Below are 25,456 nucleotides of genomic sequence, written 5' to 3' on the forward strand. Positions count from 1 at the left end.
AGCCAAGAAATATGTCATCGCCAACCACTAATCACACAAAATAAGAAGAGAGCGAAGCGGATTGGTTATTCATGGTGTAAATAAGGAACGAGCTGGTCCCAAATTGACATTCCTTACAAGAAATGTATGTTTTTTTAAAAAGTGAGATTCACAATTTAAATGTATAGTATACTGTAGACGTTCATTAACTAGAAAAATGAAACAAAAATACCTATCTAAAAATAAGACAAGTGATCTAGTACTAATATTTTGATTTGGTTTAACATTGCCAAGTATTACCATAGATCAAAGCCCAAAGGCAATATATATACGAGTACCACTAAAGAATGGAATCTGACATGATGCAAATTGATACACTGTTCATGTATAGCATTTAAGTTACAGGCACAAATGCAAAGAGATTACACATCAGATTACAGCACATCATAATGAAAACCCTTCAAAATATATATATTTTTTTTCACCACTACTAAACTACCCATCATTACCTGTTTGAGAGCAAAATAAGAGCAAAGAACAAAGGGTCAGCACCCGTAATACCTCACAGGCTCTCCAACACGCTGTCGGATCTGCCAATGACTTTAGTGCTTCTTCATTGAGTCCAGGATTCGTAAAATGTGAAGGAAGAGGTTGACAATGTCCAGGTAGAGGTTGATGGATGCCAGAATGTGCTCTTCGGGAGAGAGTTGCTTCATCAACAGGTGGGTGTCGTAGATGATGAAGCCGCAGAACACCAGCGCCCCCGTCCCGGCGAAAAGCAATTCGGTGCTGTCGCTCTTGAAAAACACCTGTTCAGATAACATCAGCCCACCCCCCCAAAAAATGTGAGTTATGATCCAGAAAGCAAAACAGACTTGAATTGACAACAAAGACAAAATCATGAGCAAGTCAAGAGTTCAACGTACCCCCATAAAACTTGCTATCAGGAGGATCCACAGGAAGGAGAAAAGGCTGCAACAGAGCCAATGGCATCACGTAAATCCACCGGTATTTCTTAGCACCCATCGAATGGTAGCATAATTTTATGCCGACTCACAATGCACCCAGTTTGGTGAAATCCCTTTTGGATTGGAAGGTGTAGGCGGTCAATCCAGTAAACACGGCACACGTCAGCAACAAGGATTGCAGGACAGTAGCATATTCATAGAATGTCACTGTGTAACAGGAACAAGGAAAAAAACAATGTCATTAATAAGACTGTAGTATTTAAGAACTTGAAGTAGATCACATAGTAGTACATACAGGCTGTGGCCACGGAAACCGCCTCCAGTAAAGTCTGTCAACAAAACACATTTCAATCAATGCACAAAGAAGTCTAGGAAACGACTGAAAATGTGAACAAAACATCCACTTAAACTCACTTACAAATAGAAAGAGCAGATAGAGGTTGACTGGATGCTTGTGTCTGTAAATCGCCAAGACCGCTAACAGGACCAGAGAGGCCAAAGCGCTCCCCAAAACAATGGCAGGGCTGCAAATGGACAAACAAAAAGTCAGTCAGGCGAGTCTCATCCGCTCCAAACTGCACCCAAAGGCGGCGCTGTCGATTATTTTCTCATTATCCTGGCTTATTTACCTGGCATGGACAAAATCCTTGATGGTTTGAGAGAACATAAAAAGAGCGGACGTGCCCGTTGTCAAAAGGATCTGCAAGCTCAGTAGCGTGTAGACTTTGCGCAGGAAGTCTGGAAAAAAAGAGCAATTAGCAATGCATGATTGGAGAGGAAACTGGATCAGAAAACGAAAGCTATTCAAGAAATGGTCGCACCCAGAGCGGAACAGTCCATGTCATGCTTAGCAAATTAAAGTATATAACATTGTTGATTTGTCCGGATACGTTCCTAACGTTAGCGACACTCATTAGCATCCCCCAAAATGTCATTTACATACATCTACCGATGTATAGTGGTGGTATCTATAGCATCTGTACATACGAGCTACTTGACATACCCATACGTATCTGGACGGTGGCCGTGGCAACATTTGTGCCGTAGTTGAAGTCATCTTCAATCGAAGACCTCGGGTATTTTTCACTGCTCATCGTTAATCTGGTCAAAATGTCGTCCACACTGTAGCTACCTTTTGGTTGATTATTACCGAGAGGGCTGATTTGGAACTGCGACGCGCAGATATGACGTCATTTACGAAAACAAGGAACCTTTTTTTCCCCTTTATTGACAAAAAGAAATGCCTGCTGCTTAGCGTTCTATTAAAGCATAATTCAAAGTTTATTAAAGTAAAGTTCAGTCATTTTGATGAGAAATTAAGTTTGAATTTGCGTTTCAATTATTATTTCTCTCTCTCGTTCTCATGCCATTCGACCTTGTTGTATTGAGTTTGATTTTAAATAAAGTTTATCAAAAGAAAACAAAACGACTCGTGACCATAAATGGACTCGTTTTGGAATCGGAGTGGTATCAAAGTATCATTGAGCGCTTAACCAAGCGTGTTCGCTTGATTTTGTTCCGTCGCCTTCTTCTGTCTTATTTTGTTGTTGGCGTCACCGGTGACAGACCCTCATCACTCGCTCACTCGCTCGGTGCTTTTCGTTCCGACCCTTCAGAATCCTACTCCCTGCTGGTATGTATGTCGCCGTATTTTTCCCCAAACTGACTGGAACAAATATTCAAAGTCAGTGCGTGTGTAATGACTTGCATTTGAGGCTACGAGAAGATCAACGACAGTGTCATAAACGGAATTGTGCGATCCCAGGGGCGCATTTTGTCCTTTCAAGTGTCAAAACCTTGAAATCATTTCATAGCCTATCCGACATTTAGTCATCCTTTGTGTAATAATGCAATGATTAGGTCTGATCAGATGTCAGAAAGTCTTATGTCATTTGATAGTCTTTGGTGGCTCATCGGTGGGTGGCACAGACGCTTTACTTGTAACGCTACACCTCAGACACCATTTGGTCCTCCATTGCTATTCTGGAAACGCTAAGTTTAGTCGCATGTCACAGCTTAGATAGCATGCGTGTCGCGACGGGAGATGGTCATCCAGTCAAAACAATAACAACGTTTGTCCAAGCGTGAAGGGTTCCAGTTCCTCGCTCTTGTAAATCTCCAAATCTGCCCAAAATGGGTCAAGAATTTCCCCAAATCACCCAGCCTGCTGTCTGTCTCTGTAGTCCGGTTGTCCCATGGCTGCCCCGCTGGGACGTGGCTTTCTCCTGGCTGTGCGACGTGTGGCCGGGCCGGGCCGCGGCTCGGTCCGGCCCCCCGCGGTGCCCGCCATTCTTCTAGGTAGAGTCATTTTTCTTCCCACCTGGAAGCATTTCCCTCCATTCTCAAAATCCAAATGGTCACCATCATCGGGCAAAGTCAAAGTGGCGCTTTCGCATTGGCCACGCCAGCGTAAGCGAACGTTCCATCTCGCGTGGCGGAGAAAAGAACGCGATCGATGACCAAGCGGGAGCGCAAATCGAGGGTGACGTCGTCTAACAAAAGTGCGTCTTGACCCGGTGGTGTGTCGGTGTGGCTAAACATCTTCTTGCTTTCCCTTCTTTTGAACCTCCAGGGAAGACTTCAGTATTCATCCGCTAACATGGTTTTGGATTCTAGGTGCTTCTCAGAGGCGTCCCCTTTTGCTGTTGTGTGAACGAAGACAGCCAATAATAAGATCACTCTCTTCTCTCTCTCTCTCCGAAGAACCGGCGAGGAAGGTCTTTTTGGTTGTAGCGCCGGTGGGAGTGTCTGTCGGCGGCGGGCATGTCGGGCTTCAATCTGCTCCATCTAATCAGCAAGAGTCAGCCTGTGGCTCTCAAGTCCTGCAGTCTTCCTTCAGGTCCACTGACTGACTGGGTGCCGTGTGCTGTCTCTCTCTCTTTCGCTCTCTCGTTCCTCCTAACATTTGGCTGCATGGCTGGCTGGCATGCACCTCACCTAACGCCGCCTTTCTTGGTTGGGATTCAAACCTCGGCCGGCGCCGTTGACGTGGCGTGGAGGTGGATATAGCCCGGAGGTCTGTAGAGGAATTCAGGCCGTGGTCGTAATGGTGGTCCTAGGACAAAAACAAGAGGTGGAAGATCAGGCAAGACAAAGCCAGAAGGTACTTAACAGTGACATGTTCTGATTGGCTTAAATACTCCAACTATTCGGCTGGAAAATAGGAAAGAACAAATACGGAACGCCGACAGTCCATCCGGTACTGTTTAAACGTGGAGACTTTACATTAGCTTTTCAAATAACCGTCCTTTAGGAGGAAGGCTTTGCCGCTTGGCTTCCTCGCCGCTTGCACGCACTGGGTGGCTTTGATTGGCACACTTTGGCGACACTTTTGCACTTGCTCGATGATGGGAACCAAACAAAGAGATCAACTTCTCGCCACCATCTTCCTTCCGAATGATCCGAGCACTTTGAGTGCTAAAGCGGCCGGTGTGTTTCTTCCTAGGAGCCGCTCGGACCAAAAAGACATGGCCGGTGAGCTTCTCTCGGGAGGAGATGAAGAAACGTCTGACGCCTCAGCAGTATCACGTGACGCAAGAACGAGGAACAGAGAGGTGGGATGGAGTCCTCCTTAACTCATTTGCTATTTTGGCTAGTCCGCTAGCACGGTTTGATGGCTTTTCAATGCAATTTTGGGGATGACTCGGGATGAGCCATCTCACGTTCACCTTCTTGCCGTGTAGCGCCTTCACCGGAGAGTTTACGGACCACAAGGAGGAGGGAACCTACACGTGTGTGGTCTGTGGCGCGCCATTATTCAGGTAATTGCCCTTCTGTATAGCCTGACCGTCATTTTCATGCAAATGATAGAAGGCAATGTGACTAAAACTCTCTTTTTGTTTTAGTTCCAAATCCAAATTTGACTCGGGATCAGGTAAGTGTAAGAAACGCAGACCATCCGACAAGGACAGATAATAGACGGACATTCTCACCATCCACACCCATCACACAGGTTGGCCTTCCTTCTTCGACCTGCTGAAACAGGATTCCATTGACGTGTCGGACGATTTCTCCTACGGGATGCACCGAGTGGAGACCACCTGTGGGCAGGTTACAAATGACATTTATACACAGCCCGTCGGACCTTCCAAATGTTGCCATTTTGAAACTCTGTTTGACCTTTGACTCCTTTGTGTGGCAGTGCGGAGCCCATCTGGGACACCTGTTTGACGACGGCCCCAAACCCACCGGGAAACGTTACTGCATCAACTCGGCGTCCCTGGCTTTCCGGGCCGGAGGGGCGGAGGCCGAGTGCTCCAGCTCCCCCTGCGCGGGCGCCGCCGCCGACCCTCCTCTCATCCCTAGATGAGGCGAGAAGAAAAAGCAGCAAAGTGTGATGTGTTTGAATCGTACGCGAAACATTCTACCCAATCCATAAGGCATCATTGCAAAGACCACGGGCACCAAATCTTTTCACTTTTAAATAAAAAAAACACTTTTTTTTTTAGACAGAAGAGTATATTTGGAGTGTCCTTTGGATAATAATTGATGCTTTTATAAGGACGGGCTTGGAATCAACGGAATTTTCTTTGAAAATTGTCATGATGAATAAAGTAGCTTGAAGTTAACAGATTTTTTGTTGTTGTTGTTTTTTCTACCTTAAAATGCCTTCTGTAAATGTGTCAATGCCCCCAAATTAAGAGAAGGCAAGCCACAAAGGCAGAAATCAACAGGAAACGACCCCAAATGTTCGGAAAACGTGACCTGAAAGTGCGGCCAAGCCACCCTAGGCGTACTCAAAGTTGATTTACGACGCGGCCGGCCCGTGTTTGACGCAAAGCGTGGCAGGAATGTCTCGGCCTTGTCGGAAACCTTGGAAGAAAAACACCAGGCCGTCCAAGAAAAAAAAAAAAAAAAAGCAACTCTTTACTTCTACTGCCAATCCAGAGTGCTTTAAGAAAAACAGGCCGAACGGATGGACAATTTCCTCCTCACAAAAGCAAACTTTTTCATAGTTTTGTTTGCCAACGGCCATGTTTTTCGTGTAAAAAACCAAACATGTCAATCATGTGACGACTATTTCCTTTCCACACTATTTTCCCATGATGCAAGACTCATAAAATGGCTCTCTGGGTTAAGTTTAACTGGTCTTTGCTTGTATTCATGTGTATTAACATTGAACAAAATGGAGGAAGACTAAACTTAAAAAGTATGGCTACGTTCAATGAGGGTCTATTAATAGAAATGTGGATGTGCGTGCGCGCGAGTGCGTGTTTTGGTGCGTGGAAGACCAGAAGGCTGTTGATGTCATGGCAATGGCCCGCACACTTTAAAACGTGGATTAGAGCAAATTTAAACATCCGCCCGGTCATGTGACCCAAAAAAGGCCCCTAAATAGACAAGTTCCAAGTGAGTGACACATCTCCAAATGTTGTTTTTTAAAGAAAACAAACACTGACAGATTATTGTTTGGTGTCAAAATAAATGTGACTTTTGATTGGAAGTAGTTCAATGGCACGTTTTTTTTCACCTTTCGCTAAAATTGTTGCCAAGACAACCACCGAGAGTGGTGATCCTTTGTATACATTTTCCAACGTAGCAATGCAAATAAAAGCCTTGACCCCTCCCGACCCCTTACAAATGGCCGCCCGTTTGACAGGACAATCCTCCCGGCTTTCTCCTGGGGTTTTTTATGGCCCTTTTTTCCGCATTCCGGCGTCTTCACGGATCCCGTGTTGCGCGGAATGCGACGCGGCGGCCGTGGACGAGGAAGAGGAGGAAGAGGAGGAAAAGGCCAAGAATGCACTTACTTGACTGCACGGCTTGTTTACGGCCATTCCACGGTGTCTTGCAAACCGTTTAGCTCGTCTCTAGTGTGGAGTTTGCCGTGATTGTTCCACTTTGAGTTGCCTTGCTGACCAATAGACGCTCGGCCCACGCCAGCCTGTCAAAGAAAAGGTCAAATGAACATCAAGAGGTCATTTATTGGACATTTTCACATGCAATTGTTTTACTAATGTCATATATTCCCCAAAAAAGGCAAATGCCCCAACTGGGATGATGCTGTATGAAAGCCACCTTAGTTTGCAAAATGGACATTTGCATGGCTAGCTTTATCTCCGTTTAATTCTGGAGGTAAAAAAACGGAAGGCCAATTAAAAGGAGCAAAGTGGTGCCTGGGAACAAAATGCTTGTAATATGAGAGGCCATACAATGAGGAATTGTTAAAGAGTCCAAAGTGTTTGGCAGATGGCCTCCCAATGCGCCGTCACTTTAAGATGGGCGGAAGGACGCTTGCTTAAAAATGCGCACGGAATGGCTCCTTTTTTTTAAGACTATTAGCAGACGTTCCGCTTGGACGTGAGCTCAGACGCATGCCAGCGACAAAACTCCAGCACCCCGCGGGATCTGTGCGGCCCATTGATCGTATTAGTCGGACGCAGACGCCGCTCAGTCTGGGGGGGCGGGCTTTGCGCGACGCCCCCTTTCTCTAGGAGGGGCTGTCTTCTTTTTTTTTAAAATGATTTTTTTATGAATGAATACTGGCAAGAAATGGACCAGCGGCTCTCTGTAGAGTCGTTGTCTGCCAGGGAGCCAAAAGCAGGAAAACGGGGGGTCGGGAAACACATTTTAGAATGTTATTCCCTGAGAGACATATACTCACAATGGAATAGTCAAAATACTGGATAAAGGGGTGCCTTTTTGCCATTTCACTACTTGGAAAGGATAAAAAGAATCAGAATCCTGGCAAAACTGTTGCTAAAGGCTTCCATATTTTAGCTCAGAGGTTAGCCAAGAGAATCCGTCAAAAGAGCCGCATGTGGCTCGGGAGCCGTAGGTTCCCAATACTGCGTTACACTGCCAAACATCACGTGACTACATTTACCGGCTTTCTCTCTCGGGACCGGACGTAAAAGTGTTTGGGATCGTGGGAAAGGTCGCGCACAGTCGAGGGAGACCGGTCGGGTCGCTGGAAATCTGGCATTTGAACCCAGATGAGACGGACTGGTTCCGAGGGATGGACGGGCGGCCGCCGCTCCTCCCGCTTCAAATGGATGGAATCTGCCCACAAAGCATGAAAATGGCAAAGTTGTGAAATGGCGTCATTGTTAAGTGACGACGTAACAGCTGCAGCATTTTTTTTTTTGAGAGTTTGCGCGGCAGCTGCAGCATTTCTTTTTGGCCTCTCGACCCAGCGAACGAGCCAAAAAGCGCCGCTTCCACTCCATTGGCTACAAGTCCAAGATACAAGGGCATTATTTGACAATTGGCACAGGGCTGTGGGGGGAAAACCCACCAATGGAGATCCCTCCTTCCTTCCCTCCCTCCCTCCCTCCCACCCAAAGCGCCGCCGGGGCTAACTAAGCTCCTCCCCCGGGCGGGCAGCCCGATAAGATCAGACCACCAATGAGGAAGGAACTTTCCTCCAACGGCCGGCCGGCCGCCTAACCATTCAAACGTGAATCCAAAATGTGAATGTGATTCATAAATGCGGTGTGGCCGCGGGCCAGGTCTGCTCTCTGTTTTCTCTGCCCCCCCCCCCTCCAGATCTGGGGACTCCGCCCCCCCCCGTTCCAAACTCCTCCCCCCTCCGGCCCCGTCCACCCACGGGAGAGGTGATTTCTTCCTTCCTTTTCCCTCCCTTTTTTTTTAAACCTCATTCTGAATGAGTGTTTTTCTGGGGGGGGGAGCGTGGAGGCGCTTTAGAATGCTTCTCAGACGCTCCGTGCCGACCCGCCACGCCTCGCCGTTGCTCCGCGGTGGAACGTCGTCCAGTTGAGTGGCTTCTCCCCACGGCGTGGAGGACTCGGGTGTCTGGCTGCGGCCCCCCCTCGGCTCCCTTCCCCGACGGTAGGACAGCAAACTTTGGCGCTCCGTCTACTCAAGCCCGGTGAGCGCTTTTTTGGATATCCGGATCGATCGGTAGCGGGGAAGGGAGAGACGCTAGACGGCGTCATGAGCGGACGCGAGGACCAGAGCGCCGAGAGCTCCCGGGAGCCGGCGGGGGAGCCCCAGAAGAGAAGACCGGGGAGACCCAGGAAAGTCCAAAAAGTCAGTAGTGCTTTTCTTTTTGGATGGCCAGTCACTTTGAATCTTTACGGCATAGTTTGGCGTGGGGGGGAGAAGGTGTGGAATGCGTCTCCAGTCTTGAATGAGAATTCCTGACATGACAAGTGGGCTTTTTTTGGGTTGGGTTGTAAAACTCACTGGAATTCACACAAAAGTTGATTGGACAACAAGTGTGAACCCCGCCGGTGTTTTGGGTTTGTCTCTAAGTGTCCCAATGTGCCTTGGCTCTAACCACCGGTCAACGCAAATCAACAAAAACTAAAGGCAATTTGCAATTGTTGGCGGATGTTTGCTCAAAGAAAGGCTTTAGTTGCTTTTACTTTGGCACCCGCCTTCTCTCCACATTGTCGGACAAAATGTGCCCGGGAGGAGGACGCAAAGTCCCCGGTCACGTGACACCAAACACGTAATAAGGAAATCGCCTCCACTAATTGGAGATGAACAACTAGATTTAGTGGGGGGGGGGGGGGGGGGGGGGGGGTCGGACCGTCCAAAGCCAAAGCTTTGCTGGACCAGAAAATATTCTTTCCTTTGAATGTAAGCGCTCATTTTGGAGGGAATCAAACAGCTCCCGGCGTCGGGCCACGCATGCGTCCCACTGTCGCACGGCGCCACGGGAAGACCACCACCGACTCGTAAATGAGCGCATGCTTGAAAGGGGAGCCACACACGAGGGTGGTGGTGGGGGGGAGGGCTCCCGTTTTTTTTCTTTCTCCAAAGCCTCACCCGCTCACTGACTGACTAACTAAGCCCGCCCCCTTCGCAGGAGCCCAGCGGAGAGCCCGTCCCCAAACGACCGAGGGGCCGCCCAAAAGGAAGTAAGAACAAGGGCCCCTCCAAGGCAGCGCAGAGGGTGAGTGCCAACATCTGAATTTCAAATTGATCCGGTACAACAAAAAAGGGCCATCACATCACATATATACTACATTGGGGGGAGGATATACAGGGTAGGCTGGCCACTATACCCCCATTAAAAATGAAAGAGTACACTCAGTTTGTCATGGAAAATGGCATAATTTCTGTGTTGAATTTTGCATGACGGCGAGCGTTGATGTTTCCGCAGAAAGCCGAAGCCACCGGGGAGAAGAGACGCAGGGGCCGACCCAGGAAATGGGTAAGTTGAGGGGGAAAAAAAGGCCTTCTTGCTAACGTGCTATCAATTGAAACGATCCCATTACCGGTCTCTCTTGTATTTTTGGTTTTGTTTTTTCACCGCCCCCCCCCACCTTCCCGTATCTCACTTTATCCTCAAAGCCGGCGCCGCCGTCAAATCAGTTTCAAAACGCAGCTGCGAGGCCACTTGGCCAACTGATAACCGGGTTGCCTGAAAGTTTGCTTTCTTTTGTAGTAGCGGCGTCCCAGGTACACAAACGCACCTCTGCTTGGACGCCCACGCTCTGGCCTTGACACCAGCACCTCATACGGAGGGACAGTCTGCCAAAAGTGGCATTGGAGTTGCTAGCTGGCTAAGCTAACCCTCAAATCAGCAATAACGGAACAGAAAGCATCTTAGAAAGTCCTTCAAAATCCAAAAAAACGGAGTCGCCCCTCAGACGAAAAACATGACGCCCCTCTTGACGCAAAATAAACGAGTGGGGCATTTAGCTTGACGGACATGACCTCTGACCTCTGTGCCCTTTTCTCTCCACGGCCTTCCCTGGCCACTTCCCGTGGGCCCGCTTCTTCCTCCTTTCCTTCCTTCTAGGCACAGCTGCCCCCTTTGTGTGCACTTTTCTGCAGTCCCATCACTCAGAGCCGGGACACACTCACACATGTCGTGGTCTAAAAAGCCTGAATGGAGGCCACTGTGAGACCCCCAAACTCCTCCGACTCCCCCGAACCCACGTGGAAGGAATTCTCCTCGGTCATAAATTGCAGGCTATGTTACACAAAACTGCATGTTATATTATTCCTGGTTTTTTTTCCCCCCGTCTAGTTATTTTTAGAAGAATACTTTGGAGCACACTGATTTATTTCAGGCGCTCTATAAAGAGGGACCCTAGAGATCTTACATCCACACACTGGAAGGTGTTTTTTTTCTTTCTTCAAGGGACATTAAGGGCTGTGAGCTTGCCTCATTCTCTACATTCTCCAGCCAGCCAGCTACCCACCCCCACCTTGGACTAGCCTTGACTGCAGAATGGCGGAATTCCAACCAGTAGAGACCTTTGTCCCGGTATTAGTAGGTCCCTGAGGACCTTGGTGGATATCCTCAGGTCAGAAGGAAGAAAAAAAAGCCCCCACGAGCCCTACCCCCCTTCTTATCCTGATCTCCCTCCTCTTTTTCCTGCTGTTGACTGTAGAAGACTTTTCACAATTTGGTATGCCGAATCTACCATCTTCAATGCTTCTGTCTTTTTTTTTAAATGACCCTTGCTTAACGTTGGACGTTGGGGAGGGGGGCACTTAGCACACCGATTGTTTGTTTTAGACAGGAAGCTCCACAGCTGTCCCGTGGTGTCCCATATGCATGAAGCCCCCCTTCCCCCGGCCGGCCACTCTTCCTCCCTAGAAAAAATCCTTAACATAGATAGGAGAGATCATAGCATTTGCGTATTTGAGCTATTAAAAGGCAGGAAGTGAGCCGGCCGTTTCAGGCCTGGACAGGTTAATTCATAACATGTGTAACTCTGCAAGAGTGGAATTCTTTCTTAAGTCCTTTTTTTTAAAGTGGAGTCCACTTGAATTCGGATGAGCGAGGCATTCAAAGACGTTGGGATTTTCCAAGATGCAGTGGGGCAGGCAATGTGTTGCGGGCTAACCTTTCCCCCATATTGAGTCATGTCATTTTCCCAGATACTCTGGGAACACATTTGACTTCAAAGAGCGGAGGCTCCTAAATGGAGCCGGACCAATTTGTCTGCTCCTTTCTTTCTTTCCACAGCGACCCCCCCTAAAAAAAAACCCTCCCAAACAAAAGGCTGCTTGTCTGTGAGGAATTTTCCACATTCCTTACAACGACAGTTTTCTGCTCTACAAAGGGCCCTTCGGCAACCCCCCCCCCCCAAAACCCGATCGTCGGACCCCGATAGGTGCAATTCCAAACTGCCGGGTGGGACAGTGGGCGGAGTTAACGGGCTGAGCGCGTTGAAGTGGAAGACTGGAAAAGGGATAATGTTTCCAGCGACGCCGGCCCGGGGTTAAGAAAACATTTGCGGCTTTTGTTTGGTTTGGTTTTGTCTGTCTTGCTCCAAATGGCTTGGCCTTACCTTTACGTGTTCGCGGGAGCGTGCTAAATCTGCCAAAGGGCTGTTTGAATTGCGGTTGTGTGCTTACCTGTCGCCACGGCGACCCGGGCTCCACATGGCCCCCCCACGTCTTCAAATACTTTGGTGAGGAAGCCGCCGATAAGCTATCTCTCTCCGTCATGTTGGACAAAGTCCAAACGCCAAAACGTGGCCCAAAAACTAATGTTTGGCTTTGCACCTGAAAAAAAAAACAAGAAAAAAAAACAACATTTTGGTCATTGTTGCAATTGGCTCCATTTCCAATCACATTCATTGACCCAGTATCGTCAAAATGGCATTTTGGGGAACAGATGAAATGGTAGTCAAGCGTATTTTGCGGTTGGGAAAATGGTCACAACTGTTTAACATGACTCCCTTTTCTTTTGCAGCCACAGCAAGTCGTCCAGAAAAAACCTGCTCAGGTAACGACTTTCACCATCAATAACAACAACACACGATTAAAACATGGCGCCCAAGTGTCAAATCTGACCTGGTATCAAACCCCATTACGATGTGACCCCGTGAAAAGGTCTAGCCTTCACATTATATCTCCCAATGTTAATGCTAACCGCGTTAGCCGTGCAGATGTCATCCAATATCATCACTGACTTTGTTTACCATGTTTGCCCTGTCAGGAAGAAGATGAAGAAGAGGAGGATGAGGAGGAAGAAGAAGAAGAGGCTGGGGAGTCCCCAGAGGAAGATTAAAGTGGGAAACCACAAAAAGCGCTACCTCAATGGCATGTAAGGTCTTTCAAAGGGAAAAGACTACCTTGACCACTTTTTCGCTTCTTTTCTATTTTGGAACCTTTTCCACGTTAGCATTTCAGTCCGCGCGCGCGTCTTTGATCAAATGTCTATTGGGGAAAAGCGCTACATTTGGATCCACGTTAACTGCGATGGGTCCGCTCTTGCCGGCTACCGGTTCAATTCCCGCACAACCGCGTTGCGTTTGACTACTGCTCGGCTCGTCGTTTATTTGGCTTTGCTGGCAAAATAACCCGGAGAAAAACAACCGCTATACCTCAGAACCCGCGAGATACCCGGACATTTCATCTCACCAATGGACCGTCGGCGCTTTTGTGGCGTCTGACGCGCAGTTTATCCAAACTACCTCCGACTTGGCGCCGTCTCTCCTCTTTTGAAACGGCGTGCCGTCACCAAAGCACACACACTCAAGGCGGCGCCGCGTGCGTTCGCTAGCTCGCGTGTTTAGGTGTCTCAACTGACTTTATGATACTGTGCGTTGAAAAACCAGGTCCTACTTCTTCAAGCCATCTCGGGGAAAAAGCGCATTTTTGTTGAGTTGCGACCCGACGTTAGCTTTGGGTTGCTACTTGACGTTAGCTTTGGGTCGCTACCCGACGTTAGCTTTGAGGAGCTACCTGATGTTAGCTTTGAGTTGCTACCCGACATTAGCTTTGGTTCGCTACCTGACGTTAGCTTTGGGTTGCTACCCGACGTTAGCACCTGTAGTCTTGGTTCTTTGGTTTCCTTTTCATTTCACGCGAGATCACGCAACAGTTTTCTGACAAATGAAGATTTCTTTTTGACAAACGTTGTTAACTTGAATGTTTTGCTTTTTACTGGGTTTTGTCTCTGTCTTTTTTTTCTTCCTCCCGATTGGAATAGCGTAGATTATCCACAAAGCTTACCTCAAAAGTGCCAGCTAAGCACGGACTAGCTAATTGACTACCTCCAGTCTTGAGCAGGTTTACTACGTTGAGTTTGAGCAATAGTGACTGACCTCTGTTAATAATTGACAGCATTTTTCAGGGCGGCGGGCGGGCGTTCGGGCGGAAGCTCCCCCTCGCTCGCCCCTTTGAACGTGCTTTATTTTTTTGTAGTCTCAGTAGCTTTCTCGCGATCAAGTGGCTTTCACATATTCAGGAAGATTCAATTCATTCACGACTCTTTTCTTGTTTTGTATACTTATTTGAAATAGATACTTGATTACATGTCTCATATATGCTAATCTAATGTTGTTGTTTTTTTCCTTCCTCTTGTTCAACCAGATGTTTATGGGATGACTTGTTATTTTGGGAGATATCATTTCCTTTTTTTTTAAATTTCCTCAGCCAAGGCCTGCTGACTTTTAGAGCCTAAAAGGCAGCCGTAATCAAGCCTTTCATCGACTTTTTTGGCATTCGGGTTTTTGTCTGTCTATGTTCAAAGAAACGGTTTGTTTTTAAAGGTTTTTCTACGGCGGCGCCGCCTTGCTGTTAATTTAGCCTTTTTTTTTGTTTAATGACACCACTGGCAAACGTTCAGCCCTTGGAAAATGTTAATCCTGCTAACCTTCCTATTCTATCTAGTACAATCAGATACACATCACTACCTCTCCAAAGGCCTGTTTTTACCTCAATATCAAAGTTGGATACTGTTCCTTCCGCATGAGTGTTTATTTGTGGTCTGGATATATTTTCTATTTGCTTTAGCTGAACTTGTAACTTTGATTGTAGTAAGCTCTCTCTTCTTTTATCTTTCGTAGAAAGCATCTAACATCTAAAATAGCAAACTTTTTTTCTTTACTGTCTTGGAATACACGACTATTTTTACTCTCTCGCCGCACGTCTTTATGGATATTCACTGCATTTTATTCAGCACAATAAAAAATGGCACCCTGAACCTGTCTTTTTTTGTGGATTTTTATTTCTCACTACTTTTCATTTATTTCTGAATATCTTTAATTAAAAAACTGACCTGTCATCACTTCCATTCGAATCAATGAGGATACTTTTTGGGAAGAAAATTGTTCATTTTTTTTGCTACCAAATAGTTAAATAAATACACGAAGTAGTAAACAGTAGTGGAAAAACTATAAAAATAGCATGACCCCGAGAGCACACGCTGTTATGATTTTGTGATATACAGCGCCTCCCCGTGGCCATACATTGTTATTGCAAGAAAGCACGTTGGACTTGTTTTGTTTTTCCCGGAAAAGGGTCTCCCTTTTGTACACGTACGGACGGCATTTCTAGATCAAGACGCGCTTTGTCGGACGTTTTCTCGCAACATTTTCAATGTCAAGCTAATCATGGCCATTAAAACCTTCACGTTTTATTGTGAATAATACATTCATTTTCCTGTGGTCTTTGGACTCGGGGGCAGGAAATGAATGCCGCGGCGCGACGGCTGCAGTGTGCCGCTTAACAACAAGATCAAGGCTTCAAAATACAATTTGTCATCATGTCTGCGAGAAATCCGGGGATCCAGCTCGGTAAGTTACCACCCAAAAAATCTACACAAATATCTTGTTTTCAAAGGGCAGGGATGGGATTGAAAAAAAAAAAAGATGTCTCGTGATCATGTTCTTAAAGACCCATGATCCCTCATTGACTTGGTCTGCCATTGACAAACAAACGTTTTTTGGAACTCATTCCTTACCTGAAAATGGTCAAAAACCAGCAAGAACTGACAAAGGAACCAGAAAGTCATTCAAAATCAACAGAAAATGATCCAATATTGACTTAAAGTGAGCTGTAAGTAGCCTAAAGTGACGAGGAAGCCACGTCAAATGGACTCGGCGACCAGGACGGAGGTCCGATTGACACAAATTGGCTGTGGATGCTCCTCTTTCATTTGGATTCTGAGCTGTAGCTGCCCATCTGAGCTCTAGTGTGGCCTGTCGCTCAACAAAATGGAGTTTGACACCCAAAGACTTTCTTTCCCGTGTCCCCGTCAGATCTGGAGTGGGTTTCCAAAGCCAGAGTGAACACGCAAGGAGTGTTGAGGAGAGCTCAGTCCATCCAAGGGCTGAAGACGCCCTCCAAACAGTGGCAGGTAAGACCTTGGCGCCGTCCGTTGTCGTCGGAGCGTCAGCCTGGCCCTCTCGCAGGCCGCCTGGCTGCTGAAGGCCGTCACCTGCGTGGACCTGACCACCCTGGCCGGAGACGACACGGCGTCCAACGTCCACCGGCTGTGCGCGAAGGCCACGCAGCCCGTCCAGCGTGAGCTCCTCCGGGAGATGGACATGCACGACAAAGGTTGGAATTGAATTGTCTTCTTAAGCAGCAAGGGGAGACAAAGACTGGAATGAAAATGCCCTTTTCTTCCCAAAAGGGCTGAGGACCGGCGCCGTTTGCGTGTACCCGTCCCGCGTGAGCGACGCCGTCAAATCCCTTCGAGCCGCCAACTCCAATCTTCCGGTGGCGTCGGGTCAGTCAGTCATCGGAAACGTGAAACCAGTCTTCCCTTTATCTGAAACGGGGTTTCCGTTCTTGGACTTTTTTGTCAGTGGCCACGGGTTTCCCGGCCGGTCAGTGCCCGCTGGAGAGCCGGCTGGCGGAGGTGCGGGCGGCCGTGGAGGACGGCGCCGCCGAGATCGACGTGGTCATCAACAGGACGTTGGCCCTGACGGGACAGTGGGAAGGTGGACACGTCGTCCGAGACTCACCGAAAGCCGTCCCATATTTATTTCCTCATTTTTTCCTTCCTTCCACAGCCATGTACCAGGAAATCCGTCAATTCCGCCAGGCCTGCGGCGACGCCCACCTGAAGACCATCCTGGCCGTGGGCGAGCTGGGCACCTTCACCAATGTCTACAAGGCCAGTTTGGTGGCCATGATGGCCGGTCAGTTTCATTCCCTCTTTGGCTTAAGGTGGGGGGTGTCCAACTCGGTCTTAGTCCATTTATTGAGTTGGCTTACTGGCCGTCGATATGAGCATCCACCTCTATCCTTGTCAAGGAGTCCATTTTGTGTCAGTTTCCTTGTCATTTTAGGCTACTTACAGCTCACTTTTGGAAAATTCTGGACAGTTTCCTATCGATTTTGAGGGATGCTTCTTTGTCAGTTCCTCCTGATGTGGTGGCCTTTCCAGGTGACCTTTTAGTTTTGGGGCATTTTGAAGGTTGCCTGGTGAACTCATTGGCTGCCATTGAAGGCCCATTTTTTGTGTGTCATTTTATATTTGAGGGTACTTACGGTTTCTTGTCAATTGTGGATGGTCTCCGATGGATTTTGAAGGACTTTCTTGTTCCTTTGTTGGTTTTGGTCACTTGTTGTTGGTCCCTGGTGAAAAAAAACGAGAGTATTTGAGTATGAATGATCTACAAAGTGGGCGTCAATAACAATAACGGATGGCCACGGCCCGATGGAGTGCCTGATGAAAATACACTTCCTTCTTAATCTCCTCTGGTTCCTATGAATTGCATATGAGATTCCTGAAATGGAATGTTGAATTTGGCCCGTTCATCTCTGACGCCGGCAAACGTTTCTCTCCTTCTTGCTCGCGCAAATGAATGGAGCCGCATTAGCGCCACCCGTATTTAATAACCGTTATCCATTATCTGGTAATTAAGACACCCCACGACGAATCATGAGGATGATGCCACTTTGGGGGAAAAGGAGGGAGGGCGGTGGCTTGGAAAAAAAAAAAAAAAAAACCACCTGCCTTGAAAAAAAATGCGTGTCGCAGGTCTTTAATGAAGTGGAAAATGTTCATCTTGTTCTTCTCCGTAATGAAGCGTCATTATACGGCGGGGGAGACTGAAGGCCTGATCATCACTCCCGTAGTTTGTGGATCATCTATTAAAAGAAGGCCCTCTTCGTCTTCTATTTTTAACGCCAAAGCCCAGTATTGGTCGGGATTTTCTCCCGTTCATCGGTTGTGTGTCTCCTCCCGCCCGCCATGCAGGCTCCGACTTCATCAAGACGTCCACGGGAAAGGAATCTGTCAACGCCACCTACCCCGTGGCCGTGGTGATGGCCCGGGCCATCCGTGACTACTACTTGCGTACGGGTCACAAGGTAAATAAACGCCCGCCGCCCGCCCGCCCGCCTGCCGTCCGTCTAAACGGCGGTCTAGACGCTCCCTTTGTGGTGTCCTCAGGTGGGCTTCAAGCCGGCGGGGGGCATCCGGACGGCTAAAGAGTCTCTGGTGTGGCTGGCGTTGGTGAAAGAAGAACTGGGCCACGATTGGCTCCAACCCCACCTCTTCCGTTTCGGAGCCAGCAGCCTATTGGCCGATATCGAACGACAGGTGAGTCTAGGAAAAGGCCTTCACCTTGGCCTTGTCCTCCCCCCATAATAATGCTCGTCTTTGTGGCCTTTCCAGATTTATCATCACGTGACGGGACAGTACGCGGCCTATCACCAGCTCCCCATGGCCTGAGTGAAGTTGTGGCGACGTGAACTAGCCTCAAAAGTCCTAGGATTCATTCCAACGCCATTTGATAGATGATATTTTAGAGCTAAGGCCGAAATGCATGAAAACAAATAAAGCCGAAGCCCAAATGCAGAAGTCTTTGGAACTCTGGAGTCTTCTTACCTTTCCGACGCAGGCCTCTCCTTTCTTCCTTTGGGATGGCGAGGGGCGGAGTCTGTGGAGAAGACGGCGTTGCCGAATGGTTTGGAAAGCCGCAACTCTCTCTTTTCAAGTCAGTTCTCATATCCGTCGAGTTGACCTTGAAGGGAAAAAAAAGAGGGAGTTCATTACGGGAGCAAGAAAGGGTGGGATTTGATGGGGGTATAAACTCTGGGGAGCCTTTTTGGATTCTGCTCAAGGAGGGAAAAGGCCGTGTCACGTGAAGGAAACGCCAAGCTTAACTCCATCAGTGATTAAAAAAGAAAAAATGGCTAAAGGGGTGGACATTTCCACAACTTTCAGCATTTTCCCTCCATTTTGTCCAGGCGGCGCCGCCAGATGAATTGGGAGTGAATGAATGAATGAAATGATGGAATGAAATGATGCAAGCTGACAACTTTGAAATTGTTTTTCCCTTCCTCCACCACCACCTCCACCGCTTACAGATAAAAGCCAAAATAGCGCAATGATGATGGAGCGAGCTAGCAAACGAACGGACGGCGATTCTTGATGGATGAACGCCGCTTGCATAAAGGCACGCAGCAGATCGTCCCGACCATCGGTCACTTCATAAGCCGCTTGATTGATTGATTCCCCCGGGCCATCGAGGCCTAAATAAAGTCCAGTTGGCCGATGTTTTGGTGGCCCAAAAGCACCCACTGGTGGACATCCCGCCACACGTGGCCATTTCTAGCGGCCCTTTAAAGTGACAACATAAAGGCAACAGCTCAGACCGCAACGTTATTATTGGTACAATTAAAGCAGGTCTTTGGAAGCCCAGGCCGATCCCGACGGGGATTGGACCCGGTCCTTCTGAAGTCGGAGGGCGGAGGACGGCACGCGCTCATTTCCCATGATGCTACCTTGCCTTTGAGCGCCGACCTTGCCGAGAGGGGAGGGGAGGAGAGGGGAGGGAAGGGGAGGTGGATGCTCTCCCCCGTGGCAGCAGAAGAGAAGGAATACATGTTTGCCAGATCAAACCCGGCCGGCCGGCCGGACGGACGCCTCACCTGTCTGAGCTTGGGCTCGTTGGCGCCCATAAAAGTCCATCGCCGTCATTTCCCATCCTCTGGTGACACTGATGAGGTTTTCAAAGGCTCCGGGAACGCCGCGTAGAGGAGGTCGTGTGGCCTTGTAGCTGAAAAGCACAAAGAAAAAGAAGGAAAAGTATGTTACAAACTTGACAGGAGTCCTGAAATTCCCGCCTCGAAAGAAAAAAAGGAAAAGTTGATTTATTCCGCCATGTTTACCCCCCCTCCGGGACACGCTTGCTTGCGCAATGGCTTGGACTTTTGCAGAGTGCGCTATCGATTCCGGCCTCTTTAAAGTTCTACTGGCTGGTTCGTGGGGGGGGGGCCTTTGCAAAGGTCCGTCCGGCGCTCCGGGCTGGCCGGGCAGGCCGCCTCATCTATTTTGGATGATGTAGCCACGCGCGCCATGAAAGAAGCCAGGTGCCGAGGCCGGAGGGGGGTGTCGGAGGACCACCCTTGTAGGAAGAGCACAAAGTGGAAAAGTTCTGCGCTCTTGTGATCCAGCCTGACTTGTCCAACTTCTGGATCTCCGGATTGTGGTGGGCGGGGCGGAAGGACGTTCCGTTCAGCTCGGCTTTGGCCCAAAATGTTACGCCTTGCTTGGGTCTGACCTTTGACCTTTCGCCACTCGGGTTGGCATTTTTTTTCGTGGCAGAAAATGGTGCCGGAGCGGGACCAGATCCCAGTAAATAAAAGACGGCGTTTTAGTTGGCCGGCGGCAGTTGATAGGCCGATCAAAAGAACATTAGCTTTGATGAATCAATCAATACCCCGGTGGCCTCCGTCCTGTCCATCGATCGGCCCTTCGCCGCCGCCCTTCGCCGCCGCGGCACGGAGGTCGACGCGGGGTTGGGCGGCATGTGAAACGGCGTGCCGGCTTTTTCACACTGGCTCGCTCGGGTGGAAATCCGCCTTGATTGATTTTCCCTTCATTTGCCTTTTGAAATGGTATTTGTGCTCGGCAAGCCGTGGGATTTCCTTCTTTCCACAACAATTCTCAATCTACTTTTGCCTTTAGCCTAGCATAGGAAAGTTTTGCTCACCGGCTCGACTCCGTCACCCTCAGAAGCTGTGACCTTGGAACGCCAGCAAGACGCTTGACACTGAAATTGACAAACAAGAAAGGATTGTGTAAGATTGCGAGCCAATGGACTTTAAAGTGAAATCCAATCAAAGTGAGGGGGGGGGGGTTATTTCAAGTCATTTCCCTTTAAAAGGGGCCCCGAGTGATAAACAAGTGGAGTCACAAAAGTCTCCCTCTTTGCAAAAAGCATTAAAAAGGCAACCTGGCCATCCGTATGGAATCCATTTCTATTAAAAAAAGCAAACAAAAAAGTTTGTCCAGCCCAGCAATTATGAATGCTTCCCCACAAAACCAGAGAGCGCTTAAGGTTAGCCATGCCTTTCATTGCACAAGGTGCACTTTTGGAAAGAATTTCAACTAACGCACTATACTATCATTCGTCTAAACTTTGACGCTAGCTGGTCGACCACCCTCGAAATGACTACATCTGTTTTTATAAAGGTTTTTCTTTTTCAGGCGCCTTTCTTTTGGCAAAATGCAAATGAGCGTGATTTCAAATGACAGAGAAAAGTAAAGTTTTTGCAGTTGCGAGCGGCGAGGATCTCGCGGGGGGTGCTTGACGCCGAGGCGAGCTCTAATTCTGTCATTGTCAAACTTTGACAAAAGTCATTGTTCCTTCCCTCTCTCGCTCGCCTTTGTCGCCGGATACGACGGCTGCGTTAATTTTTTAAAAAAAGAAGCTACGAGATGTGTATTCCTTCAAGAAATGCGTGTCACTGCTTATGCTAAATATTCTAACTGCCTTTTTATGTGTATTTCTTTTTCTTCCTCCCATCTTTTATCTGCCGTTAGCCACTCGAGGCCTTTCTTTCCCTTTCTCTCTCTTTCACTACCTTTGCCACTCATAACAGCATCTCAGAAATAATTTAAGTATCCTTTTTTTACGACAAAAAAAAAATGCGGAGACAAGCGTGAAGAATTTCAAAAGCAGATCAAAGCGCGTGCTTTCTCCATGGCGGGGGCGTCGCCACTCTCTCTCGGGGCGCCGCGCCATGATCAAGTAGTGTGTTTTGTTAAAAGGCCTGTCGTGGACGCCCCCCCCCCCCCCCCCCACACACGTTTCCTCCATTGGCGGATGATGCGTATTTACAAGTGTGCGTGCCAACGCCAAATTAAATGTCAAGTTCAATGACGGGAGCTAAATGTCATCACGCCACCAAACTTCACGTAAACACCGGTCGCCAATCGGGGGGGATTTGGAAGGGTTGGCGCTAAAAATTGGAAGGAAATCACCTACCTGGCAATTCTTTGTGGGTAACCAAGTCTCCATTTAAGGCAGCGGTGGCGTTCCGCAGGGGTCCATGCAACGACCCTTGGCGTTCCGTCTTTTTTTCCACCTGAGAAAATGACAAAGAATGACGTTAGCGTGGCGTCTTGATCTCGTAACTACTTGTGATTCTGTCGTGGAGCCTTTGAGTGAATTTTGGTTGAGTCTCCAATCTTTATGATCACTGATCAATCATTCATAGGCAGCTTTATTTCAAATGGAAACAAGCCTGCAACACCTGAGGCCAGCTACAAAATGACAAAATGGCAAAAGGGACCCTCTGCTCACATGACCACGATTTATGGACTTCAAACTTTCCCAGACTTGACTTCAAGTCTTTTCTTCCCGCATAAATCTGGGCTGAAAACCAGATGATTTTTTTTAAATTCACCCCCACCCCTGAATGACAAGTATCATTACGGATAAAATTATCTGGCTAATTATCCCGCACGGAAAAGATTGATATCTCTCTGCGGGCCGCGAGGAAAGAAAGGGGAGGCTTTGTTCAAATAGCGCCATAATGAGGCGCCGCCGACCCTCATCTGGCTGGAGTGGGGGTGCTAAACTCACTTTAGTAGGCGGGTCACATATTCAAGCTACTTTATTTTGGGCTTAACTTAATGGCTGCCATTTATGACTGATTTGGAGAAGACAACAAGTCACCCAACCATCCTCATTAGATCCTTTTCCGGCATTGGCGATATTCTGGCCGCCCTACGGTTACCCGCGCGCCGACGCGGTCAAATGAAAAGCCGATGGGACGACTTGATCAGGCCGTAGTTTATGGTTTAACCCACGGGTGGCGGACAAAACACTTGCACTTATCAGTCGGGGTGACCTTCCCAACCCTGATTAGAGTCTAGCAAATGTATGTCCCGCCCCCGTCCAGCGTTGACGCGACGGTCCCCGAAAGTAATGCGTCGCTGGCTCGGGATGGATGGAAAAAAATGTATGCGCCCCCCCCGCCCGCCGGCGTGGGTCGGAGGCATTCTGTAATGAAATCGATAACTTTGCTTGGCTTGTGGCATTAAGATCATTGGCCGGCCTGTTATTTAGTCATTGTTGTCCTACAGCGTGGGTGGGCGGCATAACCTGCCCACCGCCACCAATCGATGGCAAACGCGCCGCGCCTCGCATCCCAATTACTGCCGGGAATCAATGCGGCTTTTAGCCATTAGCACTCCTGGTGGGAAATGGCGGGGGGGACCTTTTACACGCCGCCGCCAAAAAGAGGAACGGAGAATGGAGTATAACTCCTCTTTGGCGGTTTTGGCCTTCTACAGTTTTGGGCAGGGGACGTGCTGCTTTTCCAACCCAAATGTGAAGTTCTTATGGTAAGCAGAAGCTGCTTTGATCCCAAAATGTCGGCTGCAATACAATTGAAGTCAATAACCAAGAAGAATTTTACCTGTTAGCCTGTGAGCTGAATTCTTCAGGTTGGGGCCACTCCCAGTAGCTAAAAAAAGAAGAAAAACAAGAGCATTTTTGATTGAAACAGGTTTCTGTCTATCAAGATCAAATCAAATGCAAAGTCAAGGGTTACAGAGTCAAGTATTGCACTGGTGGCAGAAGGTATTCAAACATTGCTAGCACCCTTTCAACGGTTTTTTTTTCTTCTGGCAATCCTTTCTTTCCTAGCGCAAGAAATGCACATTTACCAGCGGTGATTGGTATTTACCACTCTGAGCCCAAAGTAAATTCCACTTTACAACCGCGGGGGGAGCTTGAGAGCGATCAATTGTCATTTAATGCTGCTTGGAAAAGCAGAGTGGCGAGAAAGGCGCTCCATTTCCTGACTCTTGTTTGCATGCTAGTCCTTCAAAAAAAAAATGGGTAAAGTTTTCTTTCTTACACTCAATATTAATGCTGTTCATTAAGAACGGAGATGATGGATGGGTGATACATTAAATCTAACAGTGGTCCTGACGGTCAGTGGCTTAACGTGGTCTACTATTAGTCATCCTCCAGACTGATGAACCACTTCCAAGACTCCCATTAAGTGGAACGGACTATTTTTACAGATCACTATTCATTTCTAAGCCGCCATTAGAGTCCACCTTCATGACAAGAAGAATTGGCAATCCACTACGGCTTAACAAAACCCCCCAACCGACGTCAAGTTTCAAACTATGCGTGGTTGCGGTCACCCAGCGTCTCTCCTCGCCACCAGGGGGAAGCATTTTAAAAGTCAAGGGGGGTTGCTTCCTCATTAGCAATCGTTTACGGTGCAGGTGCAGCGGCTCTTAAAAATTCCCGGGCTTCAGTAATGAAGTGGACGCCGCCGCCACCGTGGAGGAACATTCCTCTCTTTGGCTCCGCGTTTGGCTTTGGTGGACGGCGTTTAAGCCCGCCCCGTCCGTCCTTGAATGCTTTTTAGCCGGCGTGCTAGCGTAGCCGACTTGTTTTGATAGAACGAGTCAGCCGTTGATATGATGAATGCCTTTGGCCGCACGTCAAGGTGACCGCCGTCAATCGGGATCACCCAAAGCCATGGCTGGGCGCCATGAATTTACCATCAAGGCTGTTTGTCCGCATGGTGTGATTTTACAAAAGGATTTTTGAACTAAAAACTGAAAAAAAAAGATAAAAAAATGACAATGATTGAGATCAGGAAATGTAATATACTCTACCTATATTCTTCATTTTAATTTGATCCTAAAACAGAAATGGACTTTCTCGGGCCGCACAAAACGATGCGGCGGGCCAGATTTGGCCCCCGGGCCGCCACTTTGACACCCGTGATTTAAAACATACGAAATGTCTGCTCATTTTTTTACATGAAGGAAAACAATGACGCGGTAAGCGAAATGATTGCACTTTTTGGTGTGGCATTTATATGGGGTTTGTAAATGTGCATGCCAGTCAAAAACTCCATGAAAGTTGGACATTTTTTTCCGGGGGTCGGTTTGAGGAATACTTTTGACAAGCACGAGCCAATGTACAGTCTGGGAGGAACATTTACACCAAGACTTGCGTTATAAATGGGCTAATTAGGCCGATTTTGCCCACGCACGCATCTCCTTTTGATCCCGTTTGCGTGGTGGATTCCATATTTCATATTTCATGTATGACAGCCTGATTAGACGTTGAGCACTTGAAGGTGTCGCTTGACAATGTCTCTTTTTTTGGGCGTGTGTGCGCGCGCGCGCGCTTGATTAAGTGTCATCCAGGCGGGCGCCTCGTGTCTCTTCTTTTGGGCTTTTTAAGCGCACGCTTGCTTAATTAGCGCCGACTTCAAAGTGAGGCTTCACGGCGAGATGGAGCCCATATTTATATCTTACGGCAGCACCTGAAGGTCCCGCAGATGCCAGGAAAAGCTAGCGGGGACAATTTACGCAAATGGGAATCAATTGGCTACCATTACGGCTGTTAGATATTTGCCTTTGCTTTTTTTGAGGTCAACCAAGATCACGGAGGCTTTTTTGGGGGGGATAATTAATAAGAATTAGCGGCGCGGAAATGATTGAAACGTCGACGGCCGACCGGTTGATTTGATCTTTTCCTTCATTTGTGAGCAAAAGTCGGGCGGAATTTGCATTTTCCAAAGTGCTACTTTCCTCTTAATAGGAAAAATATCAAAAAGGC

General features: G+C 48.1%; 4 protein-coding genes across 7 annotated transcripts; 3 read left to right on the forward strand and 1 right to left on the reverse strand.

Annotated features, from left to right (window-relative positions):
* Positions 1 to 242: 242 nt before the first annotated feature.
* Positions 243 to 12,383, reverse strand: tmbim4 (transmembrane BAX inhibitor motif containing 4). The gene is made up of 12 exons (XM_077709775.1): positions 12,234 to 12,383; positions 7,774 to 7,949; positions 6,698 to 6,831; positions 5,067 to 5,248; positions 4,880 to 4,987; positions 1,951 to 4,002; positions 1,577 to 1,685; positions 1,366 to 1,471; positions 1,243 to 1,276; positions 1,037 to 1,154; positions 906 to 951; positions 243 to 788 (listed from the first exon to the last, which is right to left on the reverse strand). Exons 6-12 carry the CDS (start codon positions 2,039 to 2,041, stop codon positions 582 to 584), a joined length of 711 nt encoding a protein of 236 aa, XP_077565901.1. The 5' UTR covers positions 2,042 to 4,002; positions 4,880 to 4,987; positions 5,067 to 5,248; positions 6,698 to 6,831; positions 7,774 to 7,949; positions 12,234 to 12,383; the 3' UTR covers positions 243 to 581.
* On the forward strand, positions 2,348 to 5,515 carry msrb3 (methionine sulfoxide reductase B3). 4 transcript variants are annotated; one of them, XM_077709771.1, is made up of 7 exons: positions 2,348 to 2,580; positions 3,131 to 3,245; positions 4,393 to 4,501; positions 4,631 to 4,708; positions 4,793 to 4,821; positions 4,900 to 4,997; positions 5,089 to 5,515. In XM_077709771.1, the coding sequence occupies exons 2-7, from the start codon at positions 3,143 to 3,145 to the stop codon at positions 5,254 to 5,256; spliced, it is 585 nt and encodes a 194-aa protein (XP_077565897.1). In that variant the 5' UTR covers positions 2,348 to 2,580; positions 3,131 to 3,142; the 3' UTR covers positions 5,257 to 5,515. The 4 variants fall into 4 exon arrangements, with proteins under 4 accessions (XP_077565897.1, XP_077565898.1, XP_077565899.1 ...); XM_077709772.1 differs by lacking the exon at positions 3,131 to 3,245 and adding an exon at positions 3,651 to 3,786 and having other exon boundaries at positions 2,365 to 2,580; XM_077709773.1 differs by lacking the exon at positions 3,131 to 3,245 and having other exon boundaries at positions 2,365 to 2,580.
* On the forward strand, positions 8,496 to 14,811 carry hmga2 (high mobility group AT-hook 2). Its single transcript, XM_077709786.1, has 5 exons — positions 8,496 to 8,939; positions 9,724 to 9,810; positions 10,021 to 10,071; positions 12,574 to 12,606; positions 12,820 to 14,811. Exons 1-5 carry the CDS (start codon positions 8,844 to 8,846, stop codon positions 12,889 to 12,891), a joined length of 339 nt encoding a protein of 112 aa, XP_077565912.1. The 5' UTR covers positions 8,496 to 8,843; the 3' UTR covers positions 12,892 to 14,811.
* A 270-nt stretch (positions 14,812 to 15,081) lies between these two features.
* dera (deoxyribose-phosphate aldolase (putative)) lies at positions 15,082 to 18,426 on the forward strand. Its single transcript, XM_077709770.1, has 9 exons — positions 15,082 to 15,403; positions 15,869 to 15,966; positions 16,022 to 16,169; positions 16,246 to 16,341; positions 16,421 to 16,555; positions 16,628 to 16,756; positions 17,821 to 17,933; positions 18,016 to 18,165; positions 18,241 to 18,426. Exons 1-9 carry the CDS (start codon positions 15,373 to 15,375, stop codon positions 18,295 to 18,297), a joined length of 957 nt encoding a protein of 318 aa, XP_077565896.1. The 5' UTR covers positions 15,082 to 15,372; the 3' UTR covers positions 18,298 to 18,426.
* The last annotated feature ends 7,030 nt before the right edge of the window (positions 18,427 to 25,456 follow it).

This window comes from Stigmatopora nigra, chromosome 23 (genome assembly GCF_051989575.1).
Source record: "Stigmatopora nigra isolate UIUO_SnigA chromosome 23, RoL_Snig_1.1, whole genome shotgun sequence".
Lineage (NCBI taxonomy): Eukaryota > Metazoa > Chordata > Actinopteri > Syngnathiformes > Syngnathidae > Stigmatopora > Stigmatopora nigra.